Raw genomic sequence first — 23,355 nt, 5'->3', positions numbered from 1 at the left:
AATATGTGAACAGCTATCTTGTTGGTAATAATATTTCTTTACCCTTAATCAGAACTGTCTGCTGTCCCACAGGACAATTTAAGTCCCTTTCTTCCTTATTGTTGAGCTTAAAATAACATGAAATGATAATACTTGACTATAAGGAAGCAAGAATATATTTAAGTAATTTGTTTTTGTTATGAGCTCTGAACTGAACTCATGTCAACACATGTGACAGTTTTTATAATGTCCAACCAGTTTCACTTTGTTTTTAAATCTGGCATAAAAAACACAACACGAACTGTTCGTTTTAAATCTTTAAGCATAAAATTTATTTCATAAGAAAAAAGTAAACATTTGTAAATTTATAAATAACCAAATATATTATTTGTCGTGAATGACATCAGTGTTATGCATAAATAAAAATTAAGACAATTCAGTCCTTAAATAGCAGTCTCTTTTTAAGGCAGAGCTTCTTTTCCTCTGTAGGCCCATCACAATATTGTCAGGTCTGAGTCATGTGTTATTCATTCTCCCCACACGTGGAGTGCAAAGTGCAGCCATATGCCACGGTCCAGTTCCCCTATCATCCTTGCTGCATCACAGTCCACCGACCACCCTGGTGCTCCTTTGGTCCCTCCAAAGGGCGACACCACTGATTATGCAATATGAGGAACGAGGACGAATGTCTCTAGTATCCTCTGACACTTAGAATTCCATAATCATGGAAGTGGAAGCTTCGTAATGGACTTTTAGACAGTCCCCTTGACTTGATGAGTATGTCCTCATGACGGTTGAAGGACGACATCAATATTCCGGTTCTCTTCAGCACATTTCAGTGCAGGACACCTCAACGCTCTTGCAGGGCAATGGAGGCCACCCACTGGTTCCTGCAACGGCTTTCCTTGCAGTAACTCCCCACTTCCTTCAGCTTGAGATGCTCGGCTTGTGGGTTCTATGAGAAGGAACGAAATATGATTAGTTTTGCATATCTTCTTTGATAATAGCTTGTTTGTTACCCCCGTTTGTGTTAAGGGTGTGAATTAAGGTGGGGGTGGAAGAGTGGGTGTCTTACAAAACAGCTCTTTATGAATAGTATAAATACAATTCCAGTGAGTTTTAAAACATTTCCGCCAGTTAAGTCAGTCACTGAACATACTGCCATAAGCTCGCGAACCATACGTGTTTTTTGAAAACGTTTCGCTAAGCTCATTTTCAGACAGAACATTGGCAAAACTGTCATTCTTCATTCGAATATATAGGCTATTTAGGCTACATACAACAAAAAAACACTTGTATTTTGTTTAAAAAGTTTAAAGATGCTATATGAACAAACTGCACCCCTCTTCCAAATGTTATAGGCTAACTGTAATTGTAATATGCGTATTAATACTTACAGTTACAAGTATGCAGTGGAGGTCTCTTGGTTCGTTAGCGTTGCTGTCCGTGGAGAGCGGCTCCCCGAGGACCTGTGCCAAACGCTTCATGCCGGAGACGCGCACGATGTTGATGTCGATGTCGCAGCAGAAGGCTTGGATGAGCGTGAAGTGGATCTGAAGCGCAACATCATTCTCGTCTTCCTCATCTGTCGCTAAAACGCAGAGGACCACGCTGTCTGGATCCCTGTACAAGTCAATAAATGCGTTTAATTTAATATGCACTTAGGTTTTTGCAGTTTGGTCTAATGCATATCACTGAATTATACTGTAGACTGAATAAAATACTTACACATTCATGAGCTGTGCAGACTCGTAGACTCCTACTGTCAGACAGTTCTGTCGTTGTGCAGCTACTAGCAGCTCTTCAAGAGCTTCACTTACAGTCTCCATTCTTTAAAGAAAGAAAAAAAAACGGTTTTAACTTTTGAAACCCTTTAAAAATGAAACCAAATATTTTTGAGACTCATTCTTTTGAAATGCTAAGAAAAACAAGTAACGTTAACTTACTTTCTGTCAGTGCTGTTGCATCCAACAACTTCTTCCAGAGTCATGTTTGTCATTAAATTATATTATAATCCAGAAATGGAAATTTCCTCAAAATAATATAATTCCAGTGAATACGGCGATCTTTGACGGCAGTAGTAATCCACGGAGATTTTGAGATGTTTCTCTCGCACTGCTCAGATACTTCTCTTTGCGACACTGTCTCGACTCGTGTTTGATTTGAAGCTGTGGGAGCCGGGGTTTTTAAAGCAGGAGTAGCGTAGTAGGCGTGGTTGAAACTGCAGCCGAAACCTCACGCTAATTGGCCACGGAGGTTTCTATGGAGTCTCCTATTGTGTGAAGTATTGTGTCAACTGCAGTTGTGTAAGGAACGATCAAGGGGCTATTCTCCATAATGAAATCTTGAAATCCTGTTTTTTTTCCTTTGTTTTCTGTCAACTGCAACCCAGTCTACACGAAGTACCCTTTGAGTTTTTAAATATTGTTAACCTTTTAAAAGATAAAAAATACATGATTATATAATATACCAAGCTACATAATAATATAGATGTATATTATTTTGAACGAATTTTTCTTTACCATTTATTTATGTTTATTTTGCAGTTGACATTTCTATCAATCTCACAAAACATTTTTGTATTAGCTTTTTTTTGTGCAAAAGACACAACTGTTTGCACATTAAATCATTTCACAAAAATAAAAAATATTCATTAATAGAATGCATTAAAATGCATTACTTAACCATCTGCATATATTGACTCAATTGAGAAATACACATTTATTAATGTTTGCGTAATTCATTGGTTGATGCAAAGGTCATCAATTTTCATAACTACTATGAAAAGCATTTATAAAACAGTCATGAGCCCCTGTTACTGTAATCTTCGTCCAGCGCTCCATCTGGTGGCGAGAAATTTACCTTCTCGTGGAGGCCTGAGCGCGAGGACAGGAACATGTGTGGGCATGCCGTGGACCTCAGAAATTAAGATGATCCCGAAGGTACTCATTCGGTGATTACATCAAAACTAATAACTACATTTAAAATTACACGAACTTAGTTGGTTTCGGTGATAATGGTTGGATATCATACGTTTAAACTGTTCAGCTTTAATGTTATGTTAGTGATAATGTGATAGCCTACAACAAAATAAAGAAGAGCTGTGAATCGAAACACGGAGGGGAGGATTACCTGATTGTTAGAGGAAAATCATTTTGCATGATAATAATCTGCTCAATCAATGCTGTCATGATTACATCAGTTGAATAAAATTAGTTTGACAAAGTCTATAGGGCCATAAATCAACTGTTGACAACGTGTTTATTATCTTAATCCTTTATCAAGTGACATTAATATGGCCTTGCAAGCAGAGTCAGCTAATAGCTCTTCAGCTTTGTAAATATGATTACATGTACTTTGTGCTTAGTTTAAGAAATATAAACATGGGATTAAAATGACTGGAGTTTTATTTCTAATTTTCTGAATTAGGCTAGAATTATTCCATCACTGTTCTGTCACCCCAGACATCCATTGCCTTTGGGTCTGTACCTTACAGGCTGTCTCATTAGTACATGAAGAAAAGCCACTGACCCTGGTTACTCTTCATACATGCCCCCAATCATCTGTTCCTCCTTGCTAGATCAATGTCAATATTGGACTTGACTCACAATCATTCAGACCATGCAATCCTCCAGAGTTTGTCTGTCACATATCTTGAGTAATTTATATATTAATTTCAATAGATGAATTTAAAAATGATAATGAAAATAAGTTTTTAAATGATTTACTTTGATTATCAGCCCAAAGAGCCACACAATTGTTTAGGATTTTATTCAGAGGTTTGTCAACCCCTGCTGGTGAGTAAGGGTATTGCACTGACAAAGGCTAATACTGAATATATAGAAGTTTCTTTAAAAAATAACAAATAAGAAATTAAATAACACTTCAAACCTAACAGAACAGCATATAAATGTAAAAACATAAGCAATAAATAAAAGTTTCCTATAGTTTTCAAACTATCTGACTTCAACTAATAAGTAGGCCTATACTATGTAAAATGCTTATTTATGAAAATTATTGTAAAGATTTACCGAAAAAATGTAGCTTTTGGGGGTTCCTGGGTTTTCTGAAATTTTGGGTGGGGTCCCTGAGTCTGTAAAAGGAAACTTGGGGTTTATAACAGCATACAAACATAGGCATAAGCAGACATGTATACAGAATACATGGTCAGAGTTAGAACTCAAACTGCACCTGCATTATCAGGCATTCTGCTGATCTTTTCCCTCATAAACTACTAGAAATATGGGAATATGTCCTTGCATGAGCTTAACGTGTCACTGAGGGTCGTCATCATGAATTTTGCAGCAGGTGATGTTGAATCCATTTATTAAGAGCAGCTCTTCATCACACTATGAGACCACTGACCACATTCTGCTGTGGAGACCAAGGAAACTTTCAGCATCATGGTTAGTGGACGGATCATCCTTATTGCTGCCGCTTCTGCCTTGTCCTTCATTCTCACAAGCTGTGATGATTCACTTGACAGTCGCTCTTTGGAGAGTGCCACAAAAACACAGGATGAGAACAATTTGGTGAGTTACGTATTTTTCTTTCATGATGGAACACTGGAAAAAGAAATGAGAAGAACCAATCATCTTGAATAATCTCAGGAAATGGATTTAAAAATTGTAATTATTTTACAGATAGAGGCACTGCAAGAGGTTCTTGAGAAGTTACAGAATAAACAACTGCCACAAAGTGGAAAAAAGTTTAGCCTACTTCCTTCGGTAATGTAGCATTTCACACAAAAGGAGAACATTTACCCCCCCCCCCCCTTTTTTTTCAATTCCACCCTTTTGTTTTAATCATAATTATGTGACTTCATTCTCTAATAAGCTTTGATTTTTAATTAAAATTATAAGTTCACTGCAGTTTTTAACTTTGAATTGAATCATTACAAAGAATATACAGTTGACAACAAAATGAGTACATATTGTGACAAGTCAGATGCATGGAATCAAACATGTTAACATTATGCTGTAATGCTTTTACATAGATAATAAGATGTAAGCTATTCATGACATCATACACTGCAATATGTGTGTCTGTTCATGTACGGTTATTACACTGACCACTTCATTACTCACATGTGTACTTCTTTTTATCTAAAGTGTGATGCAGGTGAGCAGTGTGCAGAACGTAAAGGTGCAAGAGTTGGCAAGTTTTGCGACTGTCCACAAGGAACATCATGCCACTTTTTTATTTTGAAATGCCTTTAATAAGACAAGGGATATCTGGGAAAAAAAAGAAAAAAAAAATCCTGATGCGTGTTGCTGTGTTGCCTTTTACTTAATTTTTCATATTACTGCTGTGTAAATGCATGGACATGTAAAATAAAGCCATGATCTACCATTCAGGTTTACTTGTTTTGCTTTCCTTATTTTGAGTATATATATATATATATATATATATATATATATATATATATATATATATATATATAAATATATATATATATTAGCTATTTGACAGGTTAATATGATTATATAGGCTGTTGAATACATTCCTTAAACAAGGCAAGCAACAAGGCGGTCTGAATACTGACTTCGATTGGTCAGCTTCAGTTCCATTCAAACTATCCGCCTGTTCCTTCAATAATGCTTGATTGTTTGTGTATTACATCATAAGAATAACTTTCCAACATGGCGTCGGGTGTAACGGCAGCGATGGAATCGGAGGACCTGACAGCCCATCCTGGATTCAGCAATGACAAATATTCGATGTTGATTGTCATCGGTGCGCTCTATAGACCGCATATACTGGACTATATTGTGGTGGAGATTGAACGAGGTATTGCTTTTTTACAAATTTTGATTTAGAAGAAATTAATAATAACACCGTTAATCAATGCTGTTATCATATTACATTAGAGATTACCATTATCTCTCGTATAGAACAGGTTGCGAGCATTCTGGATATTTCATTCTTTGATTCGAAGATTCACCGATTGCCTGGTGAATTGAGATCAAACACAATCACATTCTTACTTATTGCGCCAGACAGCATCTCTCGCCTTCACCAATAAATGATATATTTTTTTCCATTATTATTATTATTTACACAATATAGTTCCACAATCTTTCCTACGTACTGTATGTAGCCTTTAAAGCAATAATACCACGCTCTGGGACAATATTCATGCAGCTTCTCTCTGCACTGCAGTGTTACAGCATCCAGATAGTAAACATCAAAAATAGCCTCCTTGTGCATCAGCCCTCTAGTAAGCTTAATTACATTATTTGCTTTACATGTTGATAGTGATTATATATAAATTAATTTGTCGTTTAAGTCATGACGTGTTCTTCAGTGTGCACAACAGTTTAGACCCGGCGCAGGTTTACACCCACCTCAGCGATCGTTTTTTGCTTGCATGTAACTTTAGTGGCCATTATTAAAATAATGAGAATTCTACCTTAAACGAGCTTTTTTTTTTTTTTTTTTTAACAATGGTTAGCTGGTCTAAGCTTGCCAATTAATAATCATCTTAGACCAGCGAAAAACCAGCTAACGTTACATGGTACAAAACACAGCTACTAGCTTAACATGGATTTCAATAACAGTAACAGAAAAGTGATTTTTTTGGGTACCATTTTATTGTGACCACAGAAGGCTTTAACAACATGTCAGATATTGACAGATGTGTGGGCAATCAAAACACTGTGAAGCCTGTCTCCATGGTAGTGATCAGGCAAAAATGGAAATTTGTCTACAAAGAAAGATGTTTAAATGTTCACAGAAAAAATACATAAAAGCAAATATGGACAGAAAACATGTTTTATTTGAGCTTTTGCCTCAACACAGGAGCAATTCGCCAGGTTTTAAATTTTACTTAGAATATTACAATATTTCTTTGGTTTATTGTCAGTCCACCCCTTCCTATCCATATCAGGAAATATACCTGATTTAACTGCTATTTATTAGATGTTTTTTTTATTTCAGTTCTAGCAGTGATGAGTTGGCTTCTTTTTTTGGTCATAAGTGATGAGAACATGCTGTTCAGAGGCTTTTATATTTCATGAGTACAGAGACCAGAGCCACAAAACTAGGCTTTTTTTTTTTTTTTTTTTTTTTTTTTTTTGAGGGCTAGTCAGCCAACCATCTCATTTGTCTCTGAAAGCCACATTGTGTCTCACAGGATGTTTCAGTTACGTGCTGACTGCAGTGCTTTTGCTCTGGGGGGTTTACAAAGCAGTTCATTTCAATCAACATTTATTGTTTTTGCAATAAACACAGTACATCAAGTGTCAAAAAATACATTAGCAGTTAAATTTGACATATATCTGCATCGCCTTAACACAGGTATCCGTGCATGGGATGTGGACCTGTCAGTGTGTAATTTGGATGAGCAGCTGAAACTTTTTGTTTCCCAGCATTCTTCTTATCAATCCAAAGACATAAGAGGTAAGGGTCACCTTCTTTTGGGTTTGCAGTGATTGAAATGAGCTTCAAGTACAGTACACTACACTTTTAAAGAATATTGGGCTATCTTTTGGTGCCCACTTGAAGCACATGATATATGTGTTTGATGCGATCTTAAGAATTAACAAAGAAGCAACTGTGTAGTTCAGCCCCAGCACAGCTCCATACAGCATCAGACATGCGCAAACACATGCAGCATTATTCCAGTAAATAATTAGATATGGTCCTAATAAGCCACTATTTCAGTTTCTAGACATCTGAAAATTAAAACAGGCATATTCCTATACTGAAAGAATTATGGGTCATGCAAACACAAGAAAACAAACATAAATGCATTAGATTATTCAGAATACGCTAATTACCATATATATATATATATATATATATATATATATATATATATATATATATATATATATATATATATATATATATATATATATGTTTATATAAATCTGTTTCTTGCTTAGTTTACATGTAGAAACCCAATAAATACTTGTTCATTACAGCCATTCTGATGTAAAAAGGCAGAAGTATGTTTTTTTACTGGGAGAGAATCATTTATTTAATATCATTTTAATATTTATATTGTGTAATGAGAACTGTCTAAACTGCACACAGTTGCAGCTTCTGTACAGCTTCTATTATTCAGTAAAAGTTGTAGGTTGTTATTTCAGTAGACACAGCAGAAAGACGGAAGGAAGTGCTTTCTACCAATTGTTCAGACTTTGGCTGCTGTGGAAAAACAGTTCTGGAACATTTTGTTGCAGTAGTTTTGAAAGTGATTTTTGCTGACAAATTAAATAGAGGTTTGGAGCTCTAATACTCCGAGAAACATTTGCATTACTCTGGTTGAGAATTGACTGTCAGCATCAGAACACTTTGAAGTGATGATTTAAAAAGATTCTGGCACATCTAAATATTTAAGCTCTTTGCGCTGTAGAATAGTGCAGTTTTTTTCCACTTTAAAATTTAGTGGAAATTTAGTTGATTTAACTTATTGTGCATTCCTTTTTATTAGTAGATTAGCAATGCATTAATGTTTGCTATTGAGAAATGCACATATGCATGACATACAGTATTTGTATACTTATTCTAATGAATTCCCTTTTTAATTTTGTCTGTCTCCCAATGATCCCATCATAGGTCAGAAGACATTTAATTTCAGTTCAGATGTACTGGACATTAAAGTTGTAATAAATCCATCTGAAGGGTTTCTCTACTCTGAGGTGTGTGACTGAAAGGCATCTCTTCTTATGTTCTTAAATTCCATTTGTTTGTATTACATGACAATCAATAAATGACAAGGGTCACATTACATATGTTAGGCCTAAAATTATATGTATGATAACATAACTAATTTAAATGTTTGAAAATGATTAACTCTAATTGCTGAATCTTTTTGTATCATTTTGTAATACTTTTTAGAGGCACATTTTTTACAGTAATAACAGATTGAAATTTAATTGAAATGTAATATGCATATAATTATTTTAATTGTTAAATATACATTTAAATATTTTCACAGTTTATAAATATTTTTTGCAATTCAGGTCCACAGCTTGATATCATCCACACCTCGACACAAATTGCTGGTGCTCACAGGACAGTCTCTTGAGGACTCCGGTGATCTGGTTCTGCACACAGGCCAGTTCACTCCAAATGATTTCACCCAGATCTTTTCAGATGAAGAGGTTTGTCTTACTGTAAATGTGTATGCCAATATTTTTAATGTCCTTTTAACTGTTCTCACATTAGCTATGGATCTGAAAAAATTGTCCATCTTTGTTTATAATATGTGTTTTCTGAGCATTACAAATGATTCTGTTGTACAGTAATATACTGTAATAGCTTTTTTTTATTAATATATTTCAATTCATGCCTTGTTTCTGTACATTTCCAACAGATTCAAGCTCTTTTAAATTCTGTTAGCATACATGGCAAAGCAAACCTCACCTTAAGCTGCCCTAAAACTGACAAATGGAAAAACTTTGTGCTAGGAAAGCACAACATACATGACATTATTGACATTAAGGTGAACCCTCTAATGGTACTGCCCAAAATGGGGGGCCTTCAGGAGTTCACGGACCACCTTTTTGAGTCCTCAGAGCCACAGTCTCCATTTGACCTCTTAGAGCCTCCTGGGACAGTGGGATTTCTCAAGCTTTGCCGTCCGTGTTGTTATGTTTTTCCAGGCGGGAGAGGCGACTGTGCTTTTTTTGCTGTCAATGGCTTCAATGTTTTGGTCAATGGTGGAGCAGATCCACGCTCTTGCTTCTGGAAGCTTGTCAGGCATTTGGACCGTGTTGACTCAGTGTTGCTTACACATGTTGGAACAGACAACCTGCCGGGAGTTAACAGCCTGTTGGAGAGGAAGGTCGCAGAGCTTGAGGAAAACAAAACTGACTCACAGGAAAAGGAGCAATGGGCAAAGAATCTAATCTCTCCAGAGCTTGGTGTGGTTTTCCTCAATGCCCCTAACAGACTTAAAAAACTTCATGGTGATCCTAATGTACTACGAAGCAGTGATCTAGCAGCACTTGTTTTACAGCATTTGGAAAAACTAAAGATCTCACCAGAATCACTTTTACGCAATTCAAGTGGCTCCATAGAACCAGTTATTCTCTTCCAAAAAATGGGAGTGGGATGTCTTGAACTTTACATCCTAAATCCAGTCAAACGTAGCAAAGAAGTAGAGTCTTTCATGAATAACTGGCCAGATAACAGTTCCAAATCCAAGAGTTTAGATGGTCACCTAACCTCTTTGGTCTCTGTATGTGCTTTGCTTGTTTGGCATCCTGCTAACCCAATGGAGAAAATCATCAGAGTCCTCTTCCCTGGCTCTACAACACAAGGGAAGATAATGGATGGTCTGGAGAGACTGAAGCATCTAGAGTTTCTCAAGCGGCCTGTAGTATGCTCTAAAGATTTTGAAACATCAAAATCAGAAAAGAATCCAAAAGTTGCAGACAGTCAGGATAGTCTCAAATCTGGTAAAAATGAATCCAGACTAAGCAATGATGCTTCAAAGGACCGAGCTCTTCATGGAGATCTAGAATTAAAAGACAAAACCAAAGGCATAAATGGGAATGATCAAAAAAGTGAAGAAAAGATGAAATCTGTAGAAAGCAATGTGAAACATAAACCCTCCAGACAAGTTACAAGAAAGGAGTCTTTGAAGGACAGAAGCAATGGAAAAACAAACATATCAGACTCAAAGAAACAAGAAAATGGACAGAAAAAAATGTCAGGTAGCAAGGATTATTCGATGAGAAGACCAAAGTTAGATAGTAAAACCGAAGAGAGAAAGTCTCTTGGGAAAGATATCAAGAAAACCTCCACTGGATTACTGAACTCAAATAAGCCTGGTAATGTAAAAAATGAAGCAAAATCGAACAAACAGGCCGAGCACAAAGCTAAAAACTTTAAATCTAACAAGGAGCAGCAAAATCAGAAGTTGTCAACAGACTCCGAAGATGTAAATCGCTCTATGTCTTCACCAGAAGATATGACAGCAGCATTTCTGGAAATGGATCAAGAGCAACATGAATTACTAGTGAAAAGGCAAACTGTTGACTCTGGGAACCTGAAAAATGTCTCGACGGGTAGTGTGCAGTCTCAGTGTAGTAGCATAGTAAACCCTAGCAACGCTGCAGCATCTGCAAGACCCTCTGTCAAAATAAAAAATGAGCGCTGTGTGAATCTAGACCTCACTCCCACTGAATATACTTTACTCGATGGGGCTTTGAAAGATAATCATTCAACAAATGGGCCTGAGGAAGTTTGTGTCAGTCCTGATGAAAAGACGTTAGAGCTAACATCTCCTAAATCAGGACCAAATAGTGCTGGTCATACTCCTTATCACTTGTCACCTGAAGAGACTTGGGCCTCAAAAGATCATAGTAGCTTTGGGGTTAAAATGTGTCTCAGTTCAGAGAGCCAGCAAATGGGATTATCCAAGTTTTCAGAGTCCGGGTGCCCTAAAAGTAACCAAGAGAGCATCTCAACTTCTTCCAAAGAGAAGCATTCTAGCTTCCTGTCTCTTAGCTCTTTCAAGGATATAATGCCTGATATATCTCCCACTGTTACCACCACTCACTCAATGCCTGCGGAAGTAAGTTCACCGCAGTCCACTGAGGTTGATGAGTCATTGTCGATGTCTTTTGAACAAGTGCTGCCAACGGTGAGTGAGTCCACCAATGAAGACGAAACATCTTATTCCAATGGACACCATGTCAGTTCTGATTTTAAAGTAGGGATGTCTTTGTCTTTAAAGAAGCCTCACACTCAGAGGGCACCTCATGATGGTCCAGACGGGTGTCCGTCCGGACCTCAGGGTCTATTGGTTGATACTACCCATGATGTTGACCTCTGCTTGGTCTCTCCATGTGAGTTTAAACATTTCAAACCGGTTGGTGATCAAGAGGATCCAGTCTCACCAGGTTTTAGTAACACCAGCCCGTTGAACCTTTCTGATGATAGTGACCACTCCCAAGACGCAGCTAAACCCCTTCCACCTTCATGTTCAGGTAATAAGGCCACTCATCCAGCTCAGGAGACCCCTCTTACTTCTAGCAGTGACTATTTCCCAATGGCAACAGATTCAGATATACATCCGGGTGTAGAGGATTGCCCATCCATTTCAGCAGACGGACTTCTGGATTCTGATGAAGAAGGTGGTGTCCACCTGCAAACGCAGAACCTAAACGATGGTTTGAATTCTTACAGAGGAAATTACCCTTTTTCACCAAATGATCCCCCACCCGCACCTGTGAAAGACTTACCTCCTCTTCCCCCTCAGCCTGGTGCCTGTATGCCTGATCCTGTTAGCGGTGTAAAGTCTGCAACAAAAGGCAGAAAAGCTGCAGGAGTTACACAGAGGTTAGCATCTTCTAGTGTTTCAACACAAGGCACCAAAACCAGAGCTGGAAGTCAGAGTACTTCTGTTAGTGGCTCGAGAAGCAGCTTAGTAGGAGACATAATGGCTAGTCGTAGCACAGGCTCCGCTTCTAAAAGATCAACAACAGGTTTGAACTGATCTTACATTGTTAATTTTTGTATGCAAGTACATATTTATTTAGCACTGACCTGTGTCTTGATTCATCAACAGGTAGCAAGGTTGGCACTTCAATATACTTGGACCTGGCTTACCTTCCATCAAGCCATGCAGCTTCCACTGTTGATGTTGAGTTCTTTTGCCGCTTGAGATCGTCCTGTTACATAATAAGTGGGAATGACACACTCAAGGAAGGCTTGATGAGGTCCATTCTGGACGCATTGTTAGAGGGAAAATCTCTATGGCCTGATGACGTGCCGGTATGTATGAGTATATATATGTGACAAAATTCAGTTTAGATGCACTACACTCTATCACCACCTGTGGTTAATATATAAAAATGCAAGTTACTTGTAGAGTTAATGCACCTTTAAAATCTACAAATTTTTAAGGGAATACTGTCACACATTTAGTCTGTATCATCTTCCAGGTGACCCTCATTCCCACGTTTGAATCACCGATGATGCATGAGTGGTACCGGGAAACCCAAGAAAAACAACGGCAACTGGGAATTACAGTCCTAGGCAGCAACAGCACTGTGGCTATGCAGGAGGAGACATTCCCTGCTTGTAAAGTAGAGTTCTGTTAGATGGACAGTAATGACACATGCTTTACATTTACCATTTGTGTATCCCATGCTTATTTAAAGTCACACATACACATTTTTACCACTGTAGATATGTATGTTCTTGGCAGATGATTTATCAAACAAATATTGTGTTTGTGAAAGATTCCTTAGCAGGCGGCTAAGGCCAAAAATACACAGTAAAATCACAAGTATTAAATAAACACCCATAGATGTATTTACTCTAGAAGTATAATTGCACTGGTTCATTATTAAAAAGAGTATTTACTAGATTCCCACTTTGAAAAATAGTCATAATTAAATACTGCAAACTTTAATATAGCCCAGAGTTCAAATCAGATTGCATTGTCACATTATACCTGTGCATGAAGACCACTAAAAACAGTAATTCAGTCAGACAAACAAATTAGCAGTGCCAGTGGAGCTTAGATTAAGGATGGCACATATATTTCTGTTTCAGTTGTGCATAAAGATCAGATCACACAACATGATTACAAAGAGAGCTTTTTTTAAACTTTGAGATTTACTTTGTTTTGGGTTAGCCTACTCTTAGAGGATGGTGTTTAAGCCATTTCCCAGTCCCTTTTACTGTTTGGGGACCAGTAGCTTCACATTAAGTCACACAAATATTGTATGAATGCAGTGCACTATAAAAGAATAACACTACGAAATCTGTAGAAATATAACGGCATGAAATGGATATTTTAGTTCATCCAATTTGGAAATGATGTTTGGTAGAAGTGCCAACTGCACACCAAGTATACAGTAACTTGTAACTGCTGTGCAGAGGCTCTAATATCTACCATATACCTACTGTGTTTCTGTTAAATACTGACTGCTGTAGGGCATACTTGCCTTAGTAATTTATTTTTCAGATGCATCTCCTTAATTCAGCTCAGTAAAAAGAATGGTAAGTTTGTGGGGTGCAAAATAATTTTGAATCCATGTATTGCTACACTCACATAGAGGAAAGTGTGTATACGTATATGTAATATGTAATATATGAATTAAAACATTAAAATGTCATTGCAAATGCTGTGCTGATTTTTTGCCAGTATGATCAGATAAAACAAACGCGCAGTGCATAGAGACATGATTACTGAAAACAATCAACCAATATGGTGGATAGAGTTGATAGAAATAATATAAATCTAAAGTTCAAGCTAATTAAACTGGACTGTTTTACCAAATATGTATGTGTGCAGTGTATTGTTATGCATATTAGAGTATATAAGCGTAACAATATTAAGTAAATATTGGTTGGTTCTCCAGTGTAGTAATGTAGATCAGTGGTTGATGCCTAATTTTAGCATTTTAAGTAAGTCACTTGTGAGGTTCTGTTTGGGTTCAGATAAAGAAATTTTATAGTAGTCTATTAGTATTTGCCTTGATGGAATCCACCCATGATATCCCCGAACTGACCTTGGCAGGTGAGTCCATGACAGAGCTGAACAAAGAGATCTACTGCAGGGCGGGGTTTGCGCCTAAGAGGTATGTGAAAAAAGTCAGGCGTTCAAGGGTCATGATAAAACATTTGGCAATTGGGATACAAATGTCACATGCACTGTTGTGACTACATATTAAGTAAATCGGTATAATTAATCTAGAAAGATTTTACACTGTAAACCGATTTTCTGTAAACTGGCACAAGCTATCTTGCGCTGCCACTCAAATGACGTATTATTTTTTATGACGTACGACGTGAGTTTCGTTTCTGCTAAAAGGAAAGTCATCTGAGCCAAACTGAGACTGAGCGAAAGGAAGCAGACGAATAAGACGTCTTGTACCAAGGTGTGCTGATTTAAATGAATACATTTCTTTTGCATGTTTAATATAATGTGACAATTTTAATTACTAATTCTTTCACATGAATTTGGTTGGAGGCAATTCTATACGTTGTACTTTACTGTATGTGTAGTGGCCTAAATATTTTTCTAAATACTTTTAAAATGAAATCATAAACGCATGCTTTAAAAATGTTTATTGAATGTTTTTCAGATCATTATGAGCACTGTGACATCCAGCTTGAATAAATGGCAGAGGAAGAAGCTCTGCTCATTATTCAACCATGCCAACCTCAGCCTGCTGTTTAAAGCCAGTGTGCATGGATTCAATGCCACTATATTTCACCAAAAATGCAATATGCAGGGACCAACTGTCATTGTAGCTTACAATAAGTCTGGATATGTTTTTGGAGCTTTCACTAGCAAAAATTTTGCACAGTCAGGACAAAATATTTTGGATGACAAAGCTTTTCTCTTCAGCTTTAATGACAAAGAAATGAAAGAAGATCCTCTGCGTGTGGTCAGTGGAAATCCGCAGTATGCTTTCGTTGACAATGGTCTAAACTTCAACTCTTTAGTGTTTCTTTACAATAACTCAGCCACTGTCTACAGTAATCCAGGAACATATCAATTCGATCCACAGAAGATGCATGGGAATGACTTACAGCTGACAGAATGTGAGGTGTACAGAGTGGAAGGTTTGTATTATTTTGTGCTACTTTTCAGAGAGAGTGATGCCCTTTTAGAAATGGTTGTGTGAATAACTTGTGCTCTGGTTTGGATTCTCACCAGACTGTGGAGGACTCATGGAGAAACCCTGGAGAAATGTGCAGTGGAACTCTGAGTAAGTAAAGTAAACCAAATTCACTCTCTTCTGTAATAGTACAGATGTTACTTTGGTCTGTTTTCATTTATATATATATATATATATATATATATATATATATATATATATATATATATATATATATATATATATATATATATATATATATATATATATATATATATATATATATATAAAAAAATCTGACTTACTGATTTCCTAGAAATGCTTTGAAAATGATAATGTTTTTAGGAGAAGGAAGGTGCTTTTAAGCACCATCTCTGGCTGGAAGCCTTCTGTTAGCTCAGTCAAACAGGCTCGGTTTCTACTGGTGGGTCCTGTTGGTGCTGGGAAATCAAGCTTCTTCAACTCCATCAACTCTGTGTTCAAGGGTTATGTGAGCATGCAGGCCAACACTGGCACAGCTGGCACCAGTTTGACTACTCAGGTACACATGATTTTTCCACCTCTGATGTTTTATGGAGTGAAATACTGTGCAAAGCATTAGTTAAACAAAGTTTCTGTATGTATCTGAAAATAATTGGCATATGTTTGTGCCATGTAGTTTCGTACCTACTACATCAAGCCAGGCAGCGTTGTCAGCCATGTTCCCTTTTCTCTATGTGACTCGATGGGTCTGGAGGAAAGTGTGAACAACGGTCTGGATGTAGATGATTTTGCCAGCATTTTGAAGGGTCACATTCCAGACAGGTATCAGGTGAGAACTTTAGGTAAAGGGTGATCATAATCAGTAATAGGTCTGGTAGATGTTTTACTAGCTAATTACAGGAACAAAATATTGATGGGCTTCACATTTATTGTAATTAATTGCATTTTTGATTCAATATTTTCTGTCTCACGTCTTAATGATTTAACGATATTCTACATGTTTCTTTCTCAGTTTAACCCATCGATGCCTCTACAGCCAGACTCCCCCCATTTCAATAAATCTCCTGGCTTGAAGGACAAGATTCACTGTGTGGTGTATGTGATTGACATTAGCAAAGTCAATCTCCTCTCTGAAAAAATGGTCGACAAGTTTGCAGTTTTCCGAAGGAAAACCAACCAGCTGGGTAAGGGATTAACAATAATGAAGCAGATTTGAATGAATTAAATTGATAAAGTGACATTGTGTCATTTAATTGATGGAAATTCAATTTACAGTACACTTATTACAAGGGCAACCTGAGGTTAAAAGGATAGGGCACCTAAAATGAAAATTCTGTTTTCATTTAGTCACCCTTATGTCATTCTATATCTGTATGACTAACTTTCTTCCATGGAACTCAAAGATATTTTGAAGAAAACTGGTAACTAAACCATTTCAGTTCCCATTGTCTTTCACTGTAGACAACAACAACAACAAAACGGTTTGGTTATCAACATTCTTCATAATATCTTCTTATGTGTTCAGCAGAAGAAAGAACTGGAATGACATGGAATGACATAAAGTAAAAGTTTTTGATTTTTAGATGGACTGTCTCTTTAAGTCCCTTGCTAAAGAGCAACTCTTGTGGGGTTTGAGTGTACTACTAGCATAAATATTTACCCACTAGGGCTATATCACCCACAGGATAGCAATCTCTGGGATTTGATAACATATAGAGTAAAGTCTTGTTCTGTACTTCAGGTATTCCTCAGTTGGTTTTGCTGACTAAGGTGGATGAGGCCTGCCCCTTAGTGGCGGAAGACCTGAAAAATGTCTACCAGAGCCACTATATCAACAAAAAGGTACAAATTAATACATGACTTAGTCAATATTCTGCCCTATTTTGTTTCACTTATCGTTCTTGAGTATTTCTGATCAACTGTTTTTTGACAGATGCAGGAGGTTAGCACTCAGCTTGGAGTTTCCCTGTCTGCAGTGGTCCCAGTGAAAAACTACTGCCAAGAACTGGAAATAGACCCTCAAACTGACATACTGCTTCTAAATGCTGTGGTTCAGATGCTCAGAGCCGCTGAGGGCTTTTTTGATGATCTTTACAATGCACAAGAGTAGAGCTTAGCCTTATTTCCCTGTCTGACCTAAATGTTATGAATGTATATATTAGAATTGTTTCTCTCTACTTACATTGTTTTAGGTGACATGCTCATCTCTATTTATGTGTTATGAGGTTCAATGATTTCTTCCGTTGCTCTGTTCTGAACATGCAAACTATTTGTAATCCAAAACATGTAACCAGATGGCTAATATATTCAAAGCTTTATTGTCAGTTTGAGTGAACAATTTATGGTTCTTAATTAAAATAAAGGCCCTATTGCAGTTAAATTGATAATTGTCCTTACTTCATAAAGTGTATTTGATGGAAAAGGTCACGAAAGAAATGCATTCACACTGTACAATACCAACAGTGGACCATAAAAGCATTAGAAGACAACTATTACCTTAAATTATTATCTTAAAATTTGTACTTGATCTAACCCTCAAAAATATTTTTATTGATGTAGGTGGATTTGGTGACCTAGTTCACTTAGAGGTTACCACATAAATTGTAGGTTAACTGGCAAAACACTTATTATAGTGATGATTTTTGAAATACATTATGCTTGAACACAGTTATACAAAAACTTCATATAGTCTTCATGTGAGATTGCCTTAAAGGGTTACTCCACCCAAAAATGAAAATTTTGTCATTAATCACTTACCCCCATGTCGTTCCAAACCCGTAAAAGCTTAATTCGTCTTCGAAACACAATTTAAGATATTTTGGATGAAAACCTGGAGGCTTGAGACTGTTCCATAGACTGCCAAATAAATAACAGTGTCAAGGTCCAGGAAGGTATGAAAAGCATCATCAGAACATAAACCCATCTCAAAATACGAACCAAACACTAACATAAACTTAAACACATAGGGGTAAGTGAATAATGACAAAATTTTCATTTTGGGATGGAGTATCCCTTTAAGAGCAACTGATCTGTTGCACTTATCTCTAGAAGGGCAGATATTGCTTCCTGCTGTCACCTATCCTTTGAGAATCCTCTTATTCCCAATGTTTGCAACCATACGGATCTATAATGTCCACTTGTTTGAGGGAATAGCATTCTCATCATTTGTGAGACTCATTTCAGGAGTGCTCTTACTGAATACTTTTCTTCTCCACCAGTATCCTCAACCTTTTCATACTTTGGCTGCTCTCCCTTCTCGATGGGCCCAGGAGAGCCTTCTGGTGACCCAGCTGGAATGGGGGTTATGAGCGGGGCTCCAGGCAGGATCTGTTTGAGAGGAGATCTGATGGCCGCTGGCAGCTGTCCTGAAAGAGCCCAGAGTTTTTCTGAGCCATGTGTTTTTAGCAGCCTGAAGTTCAGTCGTCAGAACTGCATTTTGGTGTTCCAACTCCTTAAGAAATCAAGATGACAGACAAATGATGAAAAAGTGAAATACATTTTGTAATATAAATCTAAAGTCATTGATAAGACACATTAAAGGGGTCATATGATGTGATTTCAAATTTTCCTTTCTATTTGGAGTGTTACAAGCTCTTGGTGCATAAAGAAGATTTGTAAAGTTGCAAAGACTAAAGTCTCAAACCCAAAGAGATATTCTTTATAAAAGTTAAGACTTGTCCACACCCTCATAAAATGCCATGTCTACGTAACGATGTGGGAAGATTTGCATAACATTGCCCAAATGTTCATGCAAAGAAAGAAGGCCATCATGTTGTGGAGATGCTGTGTGAAAAGCAAAACTACTTTGTTTGGCCTTCCAAAAGAGGATGATATCTGCTTCATCATGCCTAGAGCTGATCCGTGCTGGTTGCTGAGGAAATACATCAACTTCGACATTTTCCTGATCTGCCGGCTGTTCTGACTCACAGACTGTAAGTACATTTTTTATATTTAAAGGATTTTCCACTGATGATTCAAATGCAAGTTTTGAGCAGTGTAGAGTAGAGCTTGTTGTTTGTCGTTTCTCCGATCACATTGCCTGTTGCATGTTGCATGTAACATGTTTGTTACTTTAGGGCCGGAGCTATCAAGATTTGGATGTCATCCTTTTGGGTAGGGGCGTGTTTGTTTTGGTAATTTCAAATATAAACAGTGTATCTGAAAAATTGCTTACTGCAACTTTAATATAAAGTAATAGATTAGTTATCATGAGCAATGAACAACATTTTTAACAGCATTTATCTATGTTAATAAATTTACTATGGCTCATTGTTCGCTCTCAGACAAACAGTAACAAAGGTATTCATTGGGGCTGTACCTTTTCAAATATGTACCATTAAGGTATTAATAACACTTTAGGTACTGATACTGTATGTACCTTGAAGGTACATAATGCACTCTTTAAGGGTAAATAAGGTACAAATGTGCTGCTTTTGAAAAGATATCAGCCTATTGACAGCTTTTGAATCTTTTTATTTTTATCTTTTTTTTCTGAGAGTGTTGAGTCATGTAATTCATAATACACAAACTACTGTTAATTTATACAACTTGAAATGTTAAAAATGTATTAGTATATGCAGAAAATAACATGAAGGTAGTCTAATAAATGCTGTAAAATATTGCTTGTTATTAGTTTATGATACCTGATACATTAAGGAATACTAACAAAATTTAACCTTATTATAAAGTGTTTTATATTTATACATTAATTATTTTTACTTTTTATGTAATGGATAAAAAAGTTTCCACCTTTAATTATTTCATTTATTTTATTTTAAGAAAACTTCTAATATTGCTTTTCTTGGTTAATTAAGAAATACTTCCATACAGTGTTAATAATAACAAAAAGATTCCTTTGCCTTACCTGTATCTTGCATTTAGACTCCACCATTTGTAGCTTGGTCTGGGCCAGCTCTCTCTCTAACTCCTGGACCTGTTCTCTGAGAGAGGCTTTCCCTTCATCCTGAGCACTTCTATCTTCATTTTCAGAACACAGCTGAATTGATCCATCCATACTAAAGATGTGCCTGCAATGCTCACACTCCAGCATCTTGCTCTGAAATAGTTACATGTATCAGTAAATATCATGCTACCAAAATAAGACTAACGGATAAGGTCAAGGTCCTTTGAAGTCAGTCTGATTCTTACCTTGACAACTGCCAGCTCTTTGTCTGCTTGAGCTTTCTGGTTTTCAAGCTTAGCGTTCAGTTGAGAGCAAATCTAAAGGATGCAATAAATTGGGTTGAATGTTAACATTAAATTCAATAATGTTTATTGAATGTGTAGAGTTCTAATTGAATGTTTACCTGCTTGTAGTCGGCAATGATGTTGTTTGATCTCGTAATGTCTGCTTCTGCTTTGTCCAGCTCTTTCCTAAACATCTCTTTCAGCTGTTGAACACATCAGTACTTTACACAAGACCAGAGATTGTCCAAACACTTTACTGTGGACATCAGTGTCATTAAAGCTCACCTGTGAAGCCTCCTCCTCCTTTCCCTTTTTCTCCTCCTCTGTAATCATCAGAAGCTGTTTAGTTTTCAAAAGCTCTGTGGTTAATTCATCCACCTGGTCCTCGGTCTGAAAAACACAGCAGATGTATCTAAACATATACATACAATTAAAACAGAAGATGAAACTGGTCTGTTGCGTATGACATGCATGACTCTTGATAATTTGACAGACCTGATCTAGAGCATTCCTCAGTGCAATCTTGCTGGTGACGAGTTTTTGTGCAAGGTCATCATTCTCCTGCTCCAGGCGCAAACTGGTCTCTTGAAGCTTACGGTTTTCTCTCTGGAAAGAGAAAGCATTCTTTTATTCCACAGATCTCAAACCCAATGCATGATTATGCAATTTTCACAAAGCGTAAATGTTGAAAGACTTGTGTTGTGGAGGAGGACAGAAGCTTTTGGTTTTTGTCAGGGTGTGTTATCTTACCTCATACCTGTCAAGTGGGTCTTCTGGCTGCACTTGGTTATCTCTTAATTTTGGCTTTTTAGAGGGAACCTGTTCAAAAAGAAGATTCAAAGACATTTCGGATCATATCATGTGTGCAATTCTTAAAGGCATGAAATTAATGTACTGTAACATATTATACAGTAATGATTTCAGGATTGATAAGAGCCTTATTTGTTGAAATTTTTATTATTTTTTATTAAAATATATTGTACACTATTTCATTTTAAATATATACTGTGTATATATATATATATATATATATATATATATATATATATATATATATATATATATATAAAACAATAAAATATCAGAATTTATAAAAATGATATAAAGTAAAATAATAATAATTTAGATAATTTATTTCATACATTATTGCAGTATTTATGACAAAATAATAATAATAATAATATTTACTTTTTAAATGACATGTAATAGCATCAACTTATTCTATACATCTATTTGTATGTATTCATGTGTGTGTGTGTATATATATATATATATATATATATATATATATATATATATATATATATACAATAAAATACCTAAATTAATAAAAATGATAAAAAGGTAAAATAACAATAGATAATTTATTTTACACACACACACACACACACACACACACACCACACACACACACACACACACACACACTATACACACACACACACACACAGACACACACACACACACACACAAATATAACTATATATGTAAATTAATAAATTAATGATAAAATTCTAAAACATTCTAAAAATATATATTTTGTACATCATGCATTTATTATAATATTATACATAATATATTTGTTCTTATAAGCACTAAGGAGAATACGATCACAAAAATCAAATGTTTGCAAATCCACTAATATTTCAACATTGCTGTAAACAGATTTGAATCAAAACATGCTATCTTGCTACGCCTTAAAAATTCCAGCATGTCAGGTTTGAATCAACGTGACAAACATCAGAGGTCAAAGGCTGCTGAACTTACCACTTGCTTTGGTAGAGACTCCACTACTAGACTAGCCAGGATCTCCTCCTCTGACATCTGGTCAAAAATATGGGCATCATAGGCCACAGCAATAGACACTTCTTCCATCATTTTGGCAGGTGAGTAGAACAAAGCAGGCAGCTAAACTTGTCTGGAGAAATGACAACAGGTTTGACAGGCAGCAGTCTATATCTGTCTGCCTCAACGCAAGCCCTGCCCCAATGTAAGACTATGGGAGGGGATTCATTTCAGTCCACCTTTGTCCTCTGGATCTTCACCTAATAAGCAGGTACCAAAACTCTTCCAACTGCTCCTATTCAACTTCTTTACAATATTATTCAACAATCCAGCAGCCAATACTAATTATTTCCACACACAATTTCCTCATTTCTGAAGCAGAACTCAGTTAAAATGATTAATCCAACACAAGTAGGACCTGGAACAGATATATTTTTCAGAAGAGTTTTTAGAGTCAACGTTTTGACTTTGCTAGCCTGCCTGCGCGTTCAAGCTCAGGGCTAAAGACTGTGAAATTGAAATTCTTGCTTTAATCCTGTATGTCGCCTCTTACACAAAAACACTGTGGTTTTCCTGGGACAAGCAGGTGCCAGTACATTCCTCCAGTCCTTAAGCTGCTTATATCTGGCCGCTGTATGTTCAGCAGGATTGATGGAGGCTGTGAACTGGTTTTTATCATCTCACTGCAGCTTCAGGGAGGCATAATGCAGATATTATTCATCAAATCAATTCATCTGGTTAAAAAGCACTAGAGTGTCTTGTAAAACTATGTTTGCTTCTTTGTCTTTTGTACAGAGATAATCTGTCATCAGCCTGAACAAAGCCAAGCTAATAAGGGGGAAAG

At 36.6% G+C, this 23,355-nt stretch overlaps 5 protein-coding genes across 6 annotated transcripts; 3 read left to right on the top strand and 2 right to left on the bottom strand.

Annotated features, from left to right (window-relative positions):
• Positions 1-283: 283 nt before the first annotated feature.
• Positions 284-2,147, bottom strand: LOC109056907 (growth arrest and DNA damage-inducible protein GADD45 beta-like). The gene is made up of 4 exons (XM_019074094.2): positions 1,926-2,147; positions 1,708-1,809; positions 1,377-1,602; positions 284-934 (listed from the first exon to the last, which is right to left on the bottom strand). Exons 1-4 carry the CDS (start codon positions 1,976-1,978, stop codon positions 830-832), a joined length of 486 nt encoding a protein of 161 aa, XP_018929639.1. The 5' UTR covers positions 1,979-2,147; the 3' UTR covers positions 284-829.
• A 1,877-nt stretch (positions 2,148-4,024) lies between these two features.
• On the top strand, positions 4,025-5,312 carry LOC109056919 (cocaine- and amphetamine-regulated transcript protein-like). Its single transcript, XM_042719315.1, has 3 exons — positions 4,025-4,511; positions 4,623-4,706; positions 5,091-5,312. Exons 1-3 carry the CDS (start codon positions 4,383-4,385, stop codon positions 5,196-5,198), a joined length of 321 nt encoding a protein of 106 aa, XP_042575249.1. The 5' UTR covers positions 4,025-4,382; the 3' UTR covers positions 5,199-5,312.
• Positions 5,313-5,571: 259 nt separating this feature from the next.
• Positions 5,572-14,066, top strand: LOC109056917 (microtubule-associated protein 1S-like). The gene is made up of 7 exons (XM_019074109.2): positions 5,572-5,769; positions 7,279-7,380; positions 8,545-8,627; positions 8,952-9,092; positions 9,305-12,425; positions 12,509-12,714; positions 12,885-14,066. Exons 1-7 carry the CDS (start codon positions 5,622-5,624, stop codon positions 13,041-13,043), a joined length of 3,960 nt encoding a protein of 1,319 aa, XP_018929654.2. The 5' UTR covers positions 5,572-5,621; the 3' UTR covers positions 13,044-14,066.
• Positions 14,067-14,317: 251 nt separating this feature from the next.
• LOC109056909 (interferon-induced protein 44-like) lies at positions 14,318-17,919 on the top strand. Of its 2 annotated transcripts, none has more exons than XM_042718595.1 (8): positions 14,318-14,831; positions 15,039-15,522; positions 15,617-15,668; positions 15,903-16,098; positions 16,216-16,368; positions 16,552-16,723; positions 17,281-17,381; positions 17,473-17,919. In XM_042718595.1, the coding sequence occupies exons 2-8, from the start codon at positions 15,045-15,047 to the stop codon at positions 17,647-17,649; spliced, it is 1,329 nt and encodes a 442-aa protein (XP_042574529.1). In that variant the 5' UTR covers positions 14,318-14,831; positions 15,039-15,044; the 3' UTR covers positions 17,650-17,919. The 2 variants fall into 2 exon arrangements, with proteins under 2 accessions (XP_042574529.1, XP_042574530.1); XM_042718596.1 differs by lacking the exon at positions 14,318-14,831 and having other exon boundaries at positions 15,213-15,344; positions 15,437-15,522.
• Positions 17,920-18,639: 720 nt separating this feature from the next.
• On the bottom strand, positions 18,640-22,977 carry LOC109056920 (rab GTPase-activating protein 1-like). The gene is made up of 8 exons (XM_019074112.2): positions 22,494-22,977; positions 21,477-21,545; positions 21,222-21,332; positions 21,012-21,116; positions 20,846-20,929; positions 20,688-20,759; positions 20,404-20,595; positions 18,640-18,990 (listed from the first exon to the last, which is right to left on the bottom strand). Exons 1-8 carry the CDS (start codon positions 22,602-22,604, stop codon positions 18,772-18,774), a joined length of 963 nt encoding a protein of 320 aa, XP_018929657.1. The 5' UTR covers positions 22,605-22,977; the 3' UTR covers positions 18,640-18,771.
• Positions 22,978-23,355: the final 378 nt, after the last annotated feature.

This window comes from Cyprinus carpio, chromosome B2, assembly GCF_018340385.1.
Source record: "Cyprinus carpio isolate SPL01 chromosome B2, ASM1834038v1, whole genome shotgun sequence".
Taxonomy (NCBI): Eukaryota; Metazoa; Chordata; class Actinopteri; order Cypriniformes; family Cyprinidae; genus Cyprinus; species Cyprinus carpio.
The sequence above is the reverse complement of the archived record's forward strand: the minus strand, read 5'-3'. Positions and strand labels throughout refer to the sequence as shown.

Excerpts from the sequence above, each read along its gene's own strand:
- LOC109056919 (XM_042719315.1), top strand. The coding sequence starts at position 4,383 with ATGGTTAGTGGACGGATCATCCTTATTGCTGCCGCTTCTGCCTTGTCC. Across the intron at positions 4,512-4,622 it reads CACAGGATGAGAACAATTTG|ATAGAGGCACTGCAAGAGGT; the intron begins GTGAGTTACGTA and ends ATTATTTTACAG. Across the intron at positions 4,707-5,090 it reads AGTTTAGCCTACTTCCTTCG|TGTGATGCAGGTGAGCAGTG; the intron begins GTAATGTAGCAT and ends TTTTATCTAAAG.
- LOC109056909 (XM_042718595.1), top strand. The coding sequence starts at position 15,045 with ATGAGCACTGTGACATCCAGCTTGAATAAATGGCAGAGGAAGAAGCTC. Across the intron at positions 16,369-16,551 it reads ACATTCCAGACAGGTATCAG|TTTAACCCATCGATGCCTCT; the intron begins GTGAGAACTTTA and ends TTTCTTTCTCAG. Across the intron at positions 16,724-17,280 it reads AAGGAAAACCAACCAGCTGG|GTATTCCTCAGTTGGTTTTG; the intron begins GTAAGGGATTAA and ends TCTGTACTTCAG.
- LOC109056917 (XM_019074109.2), top strand. The coding sequence starts at position 5,622 with ATGGCGTCGGGTGTAACGGCAGCGATGGAATCGGAGGACCTGACAGCC. Across the intron at positions 5,770-7,278 it reads TGTGGTGGAGATTGAACGAG|GTATCCGTGCATGGGATGTG; the intron begins GTATTGCTTTTT and ends GCCTTAACACAG. Across the intron at positions 12,426-12,508 it reads TTCTAAAAGATCAACAACAG|GTAGCAAGGTTGGCACTTCA; the intron begins GTTTGAACTGAT and ends ATTCATCAACAG.
- LOC109056920 (XM_019074112.2), bottom strand. The coding sequence starts at position 22,604 with ATGATGGAAGAAGTGTCTATTGCTGTGGCCTATGATGCCCATATTTTT. Across the intron at positions 21,117-21,221 it reads TGAGGAATGCTCTAGATCAG|ACCGAGGACCAGGTGGATGA; the intron begins GTCTGTCAAATT and ends TGTGTTTTTCAG. Across the intron at positions 18,991-20,403 it reads AGTCTAAATGCAAGATACAG|GAGTTGGAACACCAAAATGC; the intron begins GTAAGGCAAAGG and ends TGATTTCTTAAG.
- LOC109056907 (XM_019074094.2), bottom strand. The coding sequence starts at position 1,978 with ATGACAAACATGACTCTGGAAGAAGTTGTTGGATGCAACAGCACTGAC. Across the intron at positions 1,603-1,707 it reads TCTGCACAGCTCATGAATGT|GGATCCAGACAGCGTGGTCC; the intron begins GTAAGTATTTTA and ends TGACTTGTACAG. Across the intron at positions 935-1,376 it reads TCCACTGCATACTTGTAACT|AACCCACAAGCCGAGCATCT; the intron begins GTAAGTATTAAT and ends TCCTTCTCATAG.